At 43.5% G+C, this 14,610-nt stretch overlaps 1 protein-coding gene across 21 annotated transcripts in view; it reads right to left on the bottom strand.

Annotated features, from left to right (window-relative positions):
* Positions 1-14,610, bottom strand: part of LOC118934450 (dedicator of cytokinesis protein 11-like) — a 163,052-nt gene that overhangs the window by 122,121 nt on the left and 26,321 nt on the right. For 4 of the 21 annotated variants that reach the window (XM_057495492.1, XM_057495476.1, XM_057495479.1 and 1 more), the window contains exon 1: positions 2,500-3,501. The exons of 4 other annotated variants lie outside the window; for them this stretch is intronic. In XM_057495492.1, the coding sequence (XP_057351475.1) occupies positions 2,500-2,619 (120 nt within the window). In that variant the 5' untranslated portion in view covers positions 2,620-3,501. Of the gene's footprint in view, positions 1-2,499; positions 3,507-14,610 lie in introns of those variants that run through there. 13 more of the 21 variants (XR_008995060.1, XR_008995059.1, XM_057495477.1 and 10 more) reach the window with 10 other exon arrangements.

Genomic DNA, 14,610 nt, shown 5'->3' with positions numbered 1-14,610 from the left:
CTATACGAGGGACGCCGTCCAACGGATGGTACCAGGGTCCGGCGGAGCTGGAGCAAGCATGGGTCCTGGAGATGCTTGATCCAGTGGGCAGGGCATGAAAGGGTGAGGTTCCAGGTGGCAAAGTCAGTGGATCCTGTCAGACTTCCAGGCGACCTGGCCATTGATAGTAGGGCCCCAGCCTGAGGCTAAGGTTACAAAGAGCAAGGTCAGTGACTCTGAGAAATGAGGGTACGATTTATTAATAAGAGTAATCATAGTTAGCATTTACTGAACTATTTCTATAGGCCAGGCACTGTGCCAATGCTTTCTCTACATTTTCTCATGTGATACTCGTAAGAACACTATGAAATAGGTTTACTCTTCCCATTTTACAGGTGAGGAAAACCTGGACTCGGTCAGGTTAAGTAACCTGGCCCCCTTCAGATCCGCCACGCAATCCTCGGTCTGTGACTACAAAGGCTCTGTTCTTTCTACCTCATGAGCTTTCCCTCTCCTCAGAAATACACGAAGGTACTGATGTGCAAGACACTGACCTTGGAAAAGGTTCTCACCACCTACCTTCCTACCATCTTTTCCTTCAATGAACTTACCACCATCTAATACACCGTCTATTTTACCTCTCCGCCTATTCGAGGGCAGGGATTTTCCTTTATTTTGTCCACTGTCATAACTCCAGCACCTAGCCCAGTACCTGGCACGTGGCAGGCATACAATCCTTAACTGTTGAAAGAACTTTGGCATATTCAGATTCTACCAGTGCCATGTCTCGACACACTATTGTAAATCAAGGTGGGTATATATTAGTGATTCCTAATAATAATCTTTTTTAATTGAACTGTTTTTCTTAAAATTTTTATAATAAAAACTGCATAAAGAAAACCTGAATGTAAGATATACTAAATCTTAGTTTAGTATCTTAGTGGAATTAGAGTTGTATTTACACACACAGTATTTGAAGCGGTCCCCAGTATAGTATACGCACACAATCCTCTGGGAGAACAGTTTTTATACATGGCTCATAGTAACATCACAGCTATAACGCAGTTCCGTATCTGAAGGGCCTCTCTGAGTTCCCTCTACAAGATTAAAGATTAGAGTAAGCCACTCTAACCCATGAGCATCAGTGTTCAACAAGTCTAAGGTTCAACAAGTCTAAGGGATCCTAGTAACAAAACACTACGGAGATTCCTCATGAAATTCAAACTAAAACTACCATACGATCCAGCAATCGCACTTCAGAGTACATATCCAAAGGAAATGAAATCAGTATCTCAAAGAGCTTTCTGCACCCCCATGTTTACAGCAACATCATTCACAATAGCCCAGATAGGGAAAAAACTGAAGTATCCATCAACAGATGAATGGACGAAGAAAATGTGTGTGTGTGTGTGTGTGTGTGTGTGTGTGTGTATTTAACTGCATATATGTATGTGTGTGTACGTACACACATACAACTAAATATAATTCACCCATGAGAAAGACGGGCATCCTGCTATTGGCAACGACATGGAATGAACCCGGAGGGCATTATGATAAGTGAAGTAAGTCAGGGAGAGAAAGACAAGTAATGTATACTATTATTTATATGTGTGTAAGTCCGGGGAAAGGAAATCCCGGGGCAAAATGCCTCTAAAAACCGAAATCAGTCAAAGGGAGAGATAAAGTTTAAAGCCCGTTTATTGCTTACAAACTGCAGTCCAGCGCCATGTCTCTCTCCCCTGCTCCCCTGTTCCCCTGCTCCGGAAGGAAGGAAGGAAGCAAGCAAGCAAGCCAGACAGCCCCTCCCCTTCAACTCTCAGGTTCAGACTCGCCCTCGGTTGTCCAGTTAATTACCCACTGACAAGGAGATGAACTTCTCTCCACCCCCGAGGATATGCAGATGCACTAAAGCGAGGAGAGATACTCTGGAAATGTTGCAATTTTACCCACAATGTGAAATCTGACACACAAAAAAGGAGAATGGAGTAATTAAAGCCCTCTTGCCAAGGGCTGGGGGATGAGGGAAAAGGGGAGATGTTGGTGAAAGGGTACAAAGTTCCAGTTATAAGATGAATAAACTCTGAAGAGCTAATGTACAGCATGGGGACTATAGTTAATAATACTGTGCTGAATACTTTAAATTTGCTAAAAGACCTTAAGTGTTAACAACAAGAAAAGTAACTATGTAAGGGGATAGACACGTTAACTAACTTGATAGCAGCCATCATTTCACAGTGTACACATATATTAAATCATCACCCTGTACACTTTCAAATACGTACAAGTTTATTTTTTCAATTGTACCTCAGTAAAGCTGGTGGAAAATATCCTAACAAAAATATACTTTAAGTCTTAAATTTAGATTTGTAGACCCATGAGATCAAATCAAGCTGATCATCTCTATCACATCTATGAACACTAGCGCCAAATGAGTGGAAATGGAAAATATTCCTATTTGGGAACTTAGATTTTCTGAAAGTAAAATTTGAGCCCTGCCCCCCACCCCCCACCCCCACACACCTTGTTCCAAATCCACTGTGTTTTCATGGACCCAAGTGAAAGGACGCTGTGACCGCATGTTCCACGTCTAATATTCACAGTCTGCAATTTCTCAGAGCAGTTAAATGCATAAAGCCCCATCTAAGGCAGCAAGCCTTCCTCAGGCACTGAAAATGCTTTCCAAGTCTTGCTTTTAGTGCCAACTACCCTCTCAACGCACACTGAATAAAACAGTCTTCAAGTTTCAATGTTTAACCTGTTGATTTAGCACCTGTTAATCTCTCTGTACAATAATTTCTCAAGTGCCTGCTCCAAGTAACTTTGAAAAAGAAATGCAAAATCCTCCTTAAGTTTTCTAATGGAGTTGTCCGATTAATACGAAAAAGCGTATGTCCAAATGAATCATTTTTTAAATGCACAGTATGAGCCTTCTGAAAATGAAACTTACAGCTCTCTCCATGTGTTTTGGAAGCCATATACTCATGTTAGGAAACAAGGTTTCCCCTTTTCATTTAAAACTGCTGAAACTAAGCGCTCTGGGTCTTCATTCGTCTTTCCTTCGTCAGGGGTACCCTGATTGTAGAAAAAGTTGGAGTGGCTATTCTGGGTCCCACAAAGGTTCCCCTAACAGAAGACCTAGGTCTGTGAATCAGGCTTCATCTCTATAATAAAAGGATGAAGGACTGAGTGCCCCCCTCACCTGCCTTCGATCTCATCGTTTTTCTCCACCGCTCTCCCCAGCAGGCATTAAAAGCACAATTCAAACTGGAAGATGAAGAGAGAAGCTACAAGAGGAGCCAGCACCAAAAAACCATACCCTCCATTTCCCTTCCAGGAGCATTCAGCTGTAACTCTGTTGGCAACAGAGACTTGGAGAACCTTCACTTTTTAGAATTATCATGATTTCACAGTGGCTTTGCCCTGCACTCTAGAACATATCCCTTATCTAACTTTCCTATTCAGCTTTATCATTTATTATTAGACGTATAGCTAAATAAATAAAGCTGCTATCACACACAACAAGAGTCTTTCTCTCAGGTTTGCTATGCTTCCTTCCTGATAGTAGTTTACGCACTGCCTGGCCTGAAAAGGTGCTTTTTCAGAACTCAAGAAAACTCTTTGTCAAAATAAATGCTACTTAATAAACAGTCAAATCCAACAGCAAGGTCCCACTGTGTACGTCTCTACGGTCATATAGCCGTGTCAAGTAAAAGGCAAGGCATTTAAACAATCTGGACAAGCAAGCATGTTTCAGTCTTCTCTTCCCAAGTAGTGACAGGAAAACTGTCAACCTCAATCTGGAACCGATGCAGTTTTCACCATGAAGAAAACAAAACAAAACAAAACAAAAAAACCACCGGTTTGCCTTTGAAAGTTCTCATTCACTAAGCAGTCTTGAAATAACTTGCTAGTAAGATAATAATTATGTTTCTTGGTTGTTGTTTCACTTGAAGATTGCTTTGCAGTCTTAAGAAGCACTTTTAATATATATCCTACCTACTCCTTACCAAATTTTTCTTACCTATTTCTACCTCTCAAGTAGAGAAGGCAAATACCATCACCTCAACGTTATGCATGAAATTGGCTCAGGGGCTTAGGTTCAGCTGTCTACATCCAGCAGCAGAACCAGAATTCAAAGCTAGGTCTTCCAACTCCTGCTCATTTTTCTTACCAGTGTTTCTGAAAATCAAACTTATTCACGAACAACCTTCAAGATTTTGGACACACCTTCTGTGCTATCCTACACTTTATTTTTTGTTCAAATCAAATCTCTTCTTCACGGAAATACATGTATTGAAATAGTAAGCTTTCTACCGCCCCTGCAAAGGAAAAATGGGTATTTTCCTAATTTCTAATAAAGTTAAATTCAAAATCTCAGTCCTGGTGCCGCAGTGTGAACAAAATGCACTTCTTCCAGGCTGACTTCAGCTCACTAAGGACCAAATCTAAATGGACGTCCAGGTTGTAAACCCTAACTGGGAAGAATGCATGATTCTACAAACTGAGGTGACCTTCCCATTTCTAACACAGAAAAGACAGACAGCAGTACAGATTTGGTTACAGTCTGCTTCTTGGTCCAAAGAAAGGAAACTATGGATCCTAACTGGGAGTCACTGACAGAACCAAATACTTAAGACTTCACGATTTTGTGGTGGTTCCTCTACATTTGCTAGACAGAGGAATGACCTTTCGTGATCTTAACTATGTATGTATAAATAGAAAACCATGCATGAAATCCTAAGATAAATATGTACGTGCATGTATAAATTCAGCCATCCCAACCATTCATGTATTTAAAAGCACACATTCCTAGCAAGCTTATTTATGCTATCATTAGAAAATTGAATCATATCATTTCAATTTCATTTAAAAACCAATATAATCACATAATATTTCTCTGTCAACAAATGCAAAACAGCCTGGGTTACTTCTGCTTGGACATTACACCAAAGGTCATTAGTTTACCGGTAAATCTTTTACTTTAGAAACTAGTTCTCCTGAAGAATTCTAAGAATGTCTCTTCTGCAAATCTAAAGCGAACACTGGCTTTTTGCAGAATCTCTCCTGTAGCACACTGAGAGGGAGACCAGAGAGCAGGCAAAAAGCTTAGCAGTGGGGCACAGGGCCAATTCAAAAACCTCCCTGCATGGCCGTGACTCCCACCCCATTCTCCAAAGGCGGTTTCAGGGCGAGGAGGAGCATGGCCGCCACGGGTTTAAGAAAGAGGGTAATTTAACCCAAAAGTTAGAACTTCAGTTTATAGTACTGCGATTAGACTACTATTTTCATGACATCTGAAGATATTCTTCCTGAAAGTAACACCCATCTTGGGTAAGAAGTACATACTCAAAAAGACAGGGTTACTCAGCGAGTGTCTCCTTCCCATCACTCCTCCAGCTCCCTCCCTTGGGAATTTCTCCAACCACCCCCACCCCCCCATCCCCTAGGTACTCAGCTCCCCTTTTGTTTCAGACATCTGTAGCGGAGTTTAGAGTGCTTTCTCCACAGAGAATATCCTAAAATAACACTTTGTACTCAAAATGGCCACTGCGGGCATGCAATTTCCAGCAATGCGGAAAAGAAAGCGAGTTTGGTGTAAGGCACATTTATCAAGTCCCTCCTAAGGTCTAGGCCCCGCGCTAGCACCTAGTACTGCAAAGATGTAAAAGAACCAGACCCTGCTCTGGGAAGCTCACAGCCTAGTGGGCAAGGCAGATAAACCCGAACACTTCAAGTTGATCACAGAGACTGCTGTAACCTAAAGCCCCACTGGGCTTCCGTGCATATCTGTCTTGCCCTCTGATAGGCTTATCTTCTTCCCACAAAGCAACTGCACAAGCGGTGGACATGCTGAAGTGTGGGAGCCCATCTATTCACATTCCTATCAATCATTAGAACTTCGCCTGTTGTGCATCTGTGGTGTCGGGTCATTTCATCTTGTCTTCTACTTTTGTTGATAAACTCTAAGATCAGAGACTAGGTAACGGTTGAGAGTGGTGCGTGAGGAGGAGGAGCAGCAAATTCGCGCTGGGACTAACAGAGGAGTGAAATTTCACCACTGAAGAGTACAGATTTCTACAAGGGGACCCTCCAGGCATGGCAACAAAGGAACCAGAACTGCAAGGACTTTCACATTGAAGTAAACAGTATCTGACTTTGCTACGGTTCTGTCTTTTCTAAATCACATGATTACATTTCACCAGGTCATTTTTCCCCCCCCTTTCCCAATAGGAACTCCAAGTACTGAAGAAGCTTTGAGTTGATATAATCTGATGATGATGCTAGGGGAGAGAAGCCCATCTTTTCAGTCAGTACCACCCAACCTGGCAGAAGAGACATGAACATATTTTAATAAAAACTGTTTTTCAGGGCAAATCTTGGCATGAAAACCCACATACAAATTGTATTTGAGACAATGACCTTTCTTAAAGCAGTGGAACAATCATACTTTTCACAAGACCATTTCATTCCTAATGCCCACCTTGGCTCAAGTTACTCCTGTCATGGCCGGACCTCCAACCTCTCTCTCCTACAGCCTTTATTGTCTTTATCAAAGTCTGTGGCATTTACTCATATTTAGCACCTAGCTCCTTTGTGTGCGGTTTGCCTATCAGCCTCATCAGCTGGATCATTAACCTGCCAGGGGGCGGGGTGGGGGGGCAGTGCCTTTACCACTTATACTGAGAGTGACTATATACCAAGTTAAGCATTTTATATACCTAGTCACTGATTTCATTCTTTCCAAAACCCTGCAAGGGAGGGTCTTTCATTAAGCCTATTTTACAGACGAGGAGACTGAGGCTCAGGCAGGTCCAGTGTCACACATTAGCGAGGTGGGAAGCAAACCTCTGTCTGATGGACTCCAGAGCCAGTGCTCTTAACCATGACACACATAAACCTATGTGCACTGAGCTTACCAAAACGGAAATACTTCCCCACCCTCGCTCCTACCACGTCTTTTGTTTCCTTGGATGGCTTTTGCATTTTAGGATTTGCTAACGCTTGCTCAAACCACACTATCATCTTTAACAAAATGAGATCTTGCCTTCTCCCACCCTGATGATACTGAGCATGACAGGTTAAGAGAGCTTGTAGTGTAACTGGATAAGGAGTTTTACATTTCTAAGCTGTTGCTTCCAATTTAGCATTTGACATCGATGAGCAAGGGATTAGCACCTCAGGTCTATTACTGCGGGGAAAAGAGTGGGCAGATTCAACTTCAAGAGGGTAAGAATCAAATTACAAAAAAACAACAGTAAGATACTGTCAAGGGACCGTGTCTAATTCACGTCGGTACCCTCCCCAGGACCTAGAGGAGAGCCGTGAGAACAACAAAGCCAGAGGCCTTTGTAGTTCATGAGGGATAAGCAGCTAGATAACACAGAGACTGACCTTACACGTTCTTCGCCTTCCAAGCCAAAGTGGCAGCACACAAGGAGAAAGGGACAAGTCACTGCTAACACTTTCAAATTGATTTTCAGATCCCAGTTTTAACTTAGGAACAACTCACTGTTCCAAGAATCAGCAAAATGAGATTTTAAATGTATTTAAATCTAACATAGAAACAATGAGGAAAAAATAAAACTCATTTTCCTCCTCTTTAGAGTCTTCACATACGGAGAAATCTTCCTAAATGCCAAACTGCTTCCCTCTTCCAAGTCTATTTAGCTACTTATATAAACTCAAGGACTCTTTTTAAAAACTGACAATGAATTTATACATTTTTTTTAAATCACAAAATAAAACAAGTCTGTATACATACATGTAAGTCCGGGGAGAGGAAATTCCGGGGCAAAATACCTCTAAAAACCGAAATCAGTCAAAGGGAGAAATAAGAAGCTTAAAACCCATTTACTGCTTACCAACTGCAGTCCAGGGCCATCTCTGTCCTCTTCTCCTGAGGAAGCAAACAAGCCAGCAAGCCAGCCCCTCCCCTTAAACTCTCAGGTTCAGACACTGCCCTTGGTTGCCCAGGTAATTACACACTGTCACGGAGAAGGAGATGAACTTCTCTCCACCCCTGAGGATATGCAAATGCACCAAAGCCAGGCGACGTATTCTGGAAATGCTACAATTTTACCCACAGGCCACCCCGCCAGAAATCTCACCTTACAATCTACTCATTCCCCTTCTTCCGCAATGGTCCCTGGGTGAGAAAACTGGAGCACTGTGACCAGACTAATGACACAACAATAGCAACAGCAATAAAATTATGACAATCCTCAAGCCAGAGGATTCAGTTAGGTTCAAAGTTCCATGCAGATTAAGTCCATAGCCCGTCCATTCCAGCTGTCACGCAGCAGCTGCAGCCAGGGGGCACGGCCAAGCCACAAGGACTGCAGAAGCAAATCACCGTGATTTTAGGGGGGCCACGTCTCCCCATCATTTCTAGGGATACACAAGAATACACAGGAGGCCAGCTCCCAGGCCTTTTCCCCAAGGTGCCAGAAGAGCCAGCCATCGCCAATCCATGTGTTGAAATGTCCAAGGCCACATCTATTTTACTCCTAATTGCTGCACCCATCCTTGCAATGCATGTCCAATAAAGTGGGTGCCTTGATCGCTCTCAGTCACCCGCGAACCGGCCATAGGCTGCAAAGAGACACTCGCGGCCCCTCTTGGTGGCTTGCTGATCTGCACGACGTGCAGGGCACTCCTTCTGGGCTTGGCTGACTTCTACGAAGGTCAATGGCAAGCCCCCCCACCGAGGGGCTACAGCCCACATTGTCTTTTGCCCCGCGTGCAACAAACATTGATGTAGCCATGGGGCCACATCAGAGGCAGGCTTTCCTTCTAGCCAGAGCACCTGGGCCAATGCATCTGCTTCATCATTCCCTGGGGATGCCAAAGGCAAATGGCCAGTCACATGATATACGGTACGTGTCTGCCACACCTCTCCGTGGTCTTTGGGTCCAGTCTCTCACCCACCCCGCGATGAGATAGGTGGTTATTGCCTTGGTTGGAGCTGTTCCGGCGATGGGCTCCGTAGCCAGCAAGGCGTGGTACACAGCAGCCAGTTGCTTCTCTATCGAGGTGACCCGGACCCTCTGCTCCTTTCCATAGTTGTGACCAGGCCCCGACTGGCAGCAGGAGCAGCAGCAGTGGCAGAAGCAGTAGCCTTAGTCTCGGGCCCCGGGCCGGGGTCGCCACGGCCAGCAGCGGTGGTGGTGCCTCCGCGACTACACGAGTGTAGACACACATCCCTCGGTGCGAGCGCCACTTCTCCCCATCATTTCTAGGGACGGCCCTCCCAAAGGTCGCACCCATTATAACATTTCGGGTTCAGAGGAATCCTGTCCACTACCGCCAGAATGTAAGTCCGGGGAGAGGAAATCCCGGGGCAAAATACCTCTAAAAACCGAAATCAGTCAGAGGGAGAAATAAGTTTAAAACCCATTTATTGCTTACAAACTGCAGTCCAGGGCCATCTCTGTCCTCTTCTCCTGAAGAAGCAAACAAGCTGGCAAGTCAGCCCTTCCCCTTAAACTCTCAGGTTCAGACACCGCCCTTGGTTGCCCAGTTAATTACCCATTGACAAGGAGATGAACTTCTCTCCTCCCCTGAGGATATGCAAATGCACTACAGCCAGGGGAGATACTCTGGACATGTTACAGTGTTGCCCAATACATATGATTAGTTCAAACTCAGCTAACCAGTGCTTTTCATGACAGCCAACTCAAATATTACGCAAATAATCTAGATGACTACAAATTAAGAATTTTGATGAGCTCTACACCCCACAACTTCATTTTAACCAATAATTATAACTTTACACCATATGCTGACTGACAGGTAGGAACTGATTTCAATTCAATCACTCCTGGCTTTTGGGGTCCACTTTGGGCTAATACGCATTTAAATGACTCAAAGAGAAGACAAACGAGGTAAAATGAAAGCAAAGTCTGGAATAAATTGAGACAATGGCAAAGTATCTTTTGAAAACTGGAAAAAAACCACTGTTTCTATTCTTCAGCAAAGCATTAATTGACAAAAGAAAAAAATGCACCTTGGCTATACATAATGGCTTTCTTTCTAACAAATCAAAAAATTTAACAAATTCCCAGACATACAAAAGTATTGCAGATAACTCATTCATGCATGACGAAATCTTTCTGTGCCCGCTAACTAATTTATAACCTGCCTTGGATCCAGGTGCACACTGCACACTTGGAACACAAAGAAATCTCGACTTCTTCCTGAGTTTTATAAACAGAACCATTAACATACCTCACATTCTTAAAACAGAACAAAATGTGAAGTGCACTGACGTTCTATAGCTATGTGGATTTAGCCAGCTAGATTAATAACATTCAATGAAAACATAAAAACCTAAAGGTCCTGTTTGTGTCATCTGAACACAGCAACACAAGTCCATTTAGTCACAAAAGCTCAGTAATCTGTAAAGCAGCCACACAAGCCTTTTCCATACTGGTCCGACCACTGGTCTACCCACCCGTTAATCTGCTCCTGATAATGCAATAAAGAAAATCAGTGGGCCCCATTGTGAAATTCAACCTTAAGGGGCAAAAATGCACCTCTCTACAAATACTTTCGTTTTCTATAACTGGCCATGCTGGATCTACCCACGAACTGAAATTCTCTGCCTTTTTTGAACCTATCATATCAGTATTTTCAGTCTATGCCACTTCATGAGATAATACATTCTGAAAGCTACTTGAAGTAAATCAAGTGATTGTTCCATTGACTTTTCTTAAGGTTACCTCTTTAAAATGTCAGGAGAGGCCACAGTTCTCGGTATTGTATTCCAGGATATGGTGACCTGATCTGTATTTATCCTATTTACCCACTCGTGATTAACCAGGCACACCTGGGTTCTGTCTTCAGGGGAAGCAGGAGACTTTACGTGGTTGGTGGAACTCTTCCTGACCATGCCCCACATTGCTGCCCTGTTAGCCCTCACGCACCCCTGGGGGAGTGTTCTTTGGTGTCCAGTCTACAATCACTCATGTTGCTTTAACAGAGTCTAATCAAGCTCAGAGTCTGCCCTCCTATTAGTAAGTTTCAATTATTTCCCCAGCTCTTGTTCATCTAAACTTAGCTCTCTCCCTTTCCTGTTCACATTATCCAGCCTTAGGGGATCTCACTGCAGTACAGCTTGTATAGCTTGGCATCTCTGAACTTTTCGGAAAGGGTGTTAAATCAAACCAGCATCCTCGGGTACCCACCCTTTGGGTGTTTAGCTTTTTTACACATCTTTCTCTGAAAAAAAAAACAAAAACAAAAAAAAACCGCCTGCCCTATCTGTTATCTTAGTTTCCCTCTGTAAACCAATTCCCCTTCCTATGACCAACACCCCCCACCCCATCACTGCAGGTATCATTTCAAAGTCTTAGGAGCTGTCCCCCCCCTATGAAAGCTTTTTGAATGTCTTAAGTAAATAGCCTTGAAGTGATAAAATGTTCTAAAACTGATTGTGGTGACAGTGGCACATATCTGTGAATATAGTAAAAACCACTGAAATATACACTTTAAATGGGTGTCTCCTATGGTATGTAAATTATAGCTCAACAAAGCTATTAAGAAAACTAAAAAAAATAAATAAGTAACCTATCCACTTTCACTTCCTGATACCTAAAAAAATCCCTCCAATATTTAGTAAGAGATGAGCTCCCAGGACAGGAACCATGCTGCTCCTCACTAGAACAGTTAGGTGTCAGGGTCTGAGGACAGGACCCTCCCCTGCAGCCAGACGCCAGTGACCGGCCTGGTACAAAAGTGAGGCTTGCTGCCGTCATTCCCCGAGGGCTCTTCTGGAGCTCTTATAAACAGAAATGCAAAACACACGCCTTAGATCTGTAAGTCCCTGAGTATGGACCATGTGCAAGGCAGTGGGCTACAAAGTTGAGAAAACCAGGTTGGGCAAGATGTGGGCCCTGCCCTTCACAAACTCATAGGCTTGAGGGAAAGACAGACCCCTAAACAGTTAAAATACCATGTGCTGAGGACCTTGACTGGGGACAGAGGAGGGCTTGTGGGGATGCAGGTGAGGCAGAGAGTAATTCCCCTGCTGAAGGAGGAGCGAGGAGATAGCACACGCGCAGTCTTGAAGGACTGAATATGAATAAAAATGCCCAGGGCAGGCCAGGAGAATAAAGGCATTAGAAGAGCGTAAGTAACTGCATGGATAAACAAAAGCCTGTGTTCAGCGAGTCTGGGGACGTTCAGAATAGGAATAAATAGGATGAGCTGGAAGACACGTGTATGGAGGGCCACGTATGCCAAGGCAACGAGTTTGGACTGATTCCTGGTGTAGGTGATGGGGAGCCAGCAAAGGTTTTTAAGCAAGGGAATGACAGGAACAGATGTTTTACTCATACTTATGCACTGAAAGCCAGAAGGTCAGCGCCAATGGAAACTAATCCATAAAATGACAGCATAGGCTGAAAATTTGCCCCATTGTCTACATTTTCCAGGAGCAATACACTGAATTATGGAAAACTACTCATTATACTTGTATACAAGACTACAGAGGAAAGTAGAGTGAGACCTCTGTTTATGTAAAGAGCCCTTCTTTAAAAAACAGAAATAGACTTGCATCTTCCTTGTGAGACAGAGATTAGCCTAAACATCTCATTTTGAAGAGATCAGCTGCCAATCTGCATTTAATTTATCTCCAACACCTCTCAATGGCTAATTTGATCCAAAATGGTTAAACTTCTGTAGAAACGTAGGTTGGATCACAATTGTTTTTTGGTTTAAGCCCCTAAGTGGCTCACCATAGCAAGCAGGAAAAAAACTCAGTTTAGCAAGGCTTATGTATCTGGCCTCCAGCGCAGGCCCTCCAACCGCGGGGGGCAGATCCCCTAATGGACCCTGTTATCCCACCTTTGCTGATCCTGACCCCTCCCTGCCAATTCTCCACCCCCACCCTAAACTCACCATGCTGCCGATCTGATCTGTCTAGGTACAAAGGACCACCCCTCCTACCCAGTGCCACCTCCACCTCAAACCCAAGGCTAATCCCTGTTATTTCTGTCCCCATCCTAGCCCTATCACGAGGTACTAAGGCCAGGGCCCATCCATTTCCTTTTCTGTCTCTCCCCGCAACTAGAAGGAAAACTGTGATTACAGAGTCTTGTCTTATTCACTGCTCACCATTTTATCTTGAATGATGAAAAGAACAGATTATGAATCCATTTTCAGTATCTTTCTAACCCTCAGGACTACGATCTTCTGCCTCTTCCAATTTTTCAAGATGACCACAATCTACAAACCACTCACTGAAATACGTACAGCTGGGTGACTGACCAAAGGAGCCCTACTACTGAACATTGTAATAACATGACTCATCATCACTCATTAATTTCTCTTTTGGTCGATTCGCAAAGTCATATATGAAGTTTTCATAGAACCGGGCACACCTACATGAAGAAATGTGTCAGCAGACAGAACACCATGTTGCTTGTGCATTGGAATTAAACCTGAAAGTTAATGACTCAGGCAAAACCCCACTTGTGCTGGTAATAGTTTTCCCGCTGCCAAACTTCCTCCCTCCTAAGAGGGATTCTCTGGAATCCTCCCTCCCTTGAGCTCCCATTTACTGTGTGTGCTGAACATGCCCACAGGTACATTTTCTTGCTCCCTCCCCTGAAACGAATCCAAAGTGCAAGCCCTGTCACACATGCCCGGAAGCACTAGCAAGGAGCAACGCCCTCATCTAAGCATCCCCATTTTGCAATGCTCACCCACATCCCACGCAAAGCCATCCTGAGACCTTAGACTGACAACAGCCGTGCCTCTACAGGCCTCTACCTATATAGCCTCTGGCTAAACCACTGCCATCATGACAAGACTGTGTCTTTTCTAGGAATGAATCTCTAAACCTTCTCCCCAGCAGTCCTCTCAACTAGTCTAACATAACCCTTGCCTGTCTTTCAGTACTAACAGCGCGTTCCTGTCTTGCTTTCATTTTCAATTCAGTCTGGACCTTGTGCCTGGCCTGATGCACAGGCTGATACACGGGCTGTGCTGCTGAATCACGTGTCCCCACCTTGATGTAACAATGTGCACATAACTCTACATCTTTCAACACTTACTTGGAAGTCAACCCCTTTTCGGGTGCTACTTTCTCCATTCCCAAAGTGGCCCCTAATCTGGGGTGTTAAGTGATCGTTGGATGGGCTGCATGAGATGTAAAACTCTGAAATTATGGAAAATGTTGTGTATGCGTACATCTATCTAAGAAAAGGCTCCAGAGCTTTCCCGAATCTCAAAGTGTCTGATCCAAGAAAGGTTAAGATCTGTCTTTCTAACTTCATATAAATAGGTCACATTATTTTCATGTTAAGATTTATTGGTTTCATGTAATTACAAAAGTAATGCATCTTCAGCGTGATCAAAACTGAAAGTTTCTGTGATATGACTGCCCTTGCACTGTTCACCATGTAAGAAGTTATTCACTATGTAAGAATAAGAACTTGTTCGTTATGCTTCAGAAGATTGGAGACTGTTGAGAATTAGGCTTGGGGTTGATTAATGATTGTGCATGGAGTCCCCTATACAGAATTTTATTCTTGTTAACAACCATTTGATCAATAAATATGAGAGATGTCCTCTCAAAAAAAAAAAAAAAGTAATGCATCTTCAATGAAGAGTTTTTAATCCAAAAAT

Source organism: Manis pentadactyla, chromosome X (assembly GCF_030020395.1).
Source record: "Manis pentadactyla isolate mManPen7 chromosome X, mManPen7.hap1, whole genome shotgun sequence".
NCBI classification, from domain to species: domain Eukaryota; kingdom Metazoa; phylum Chordata; class Mammalia; order Pholidota; family Manidae; genus Manis; species Manis pentadactyla.
Note: the sequence above shows the minus strand (reverse complement) of the source record. Positions and strands in the feature narration are given on the sequence as shown.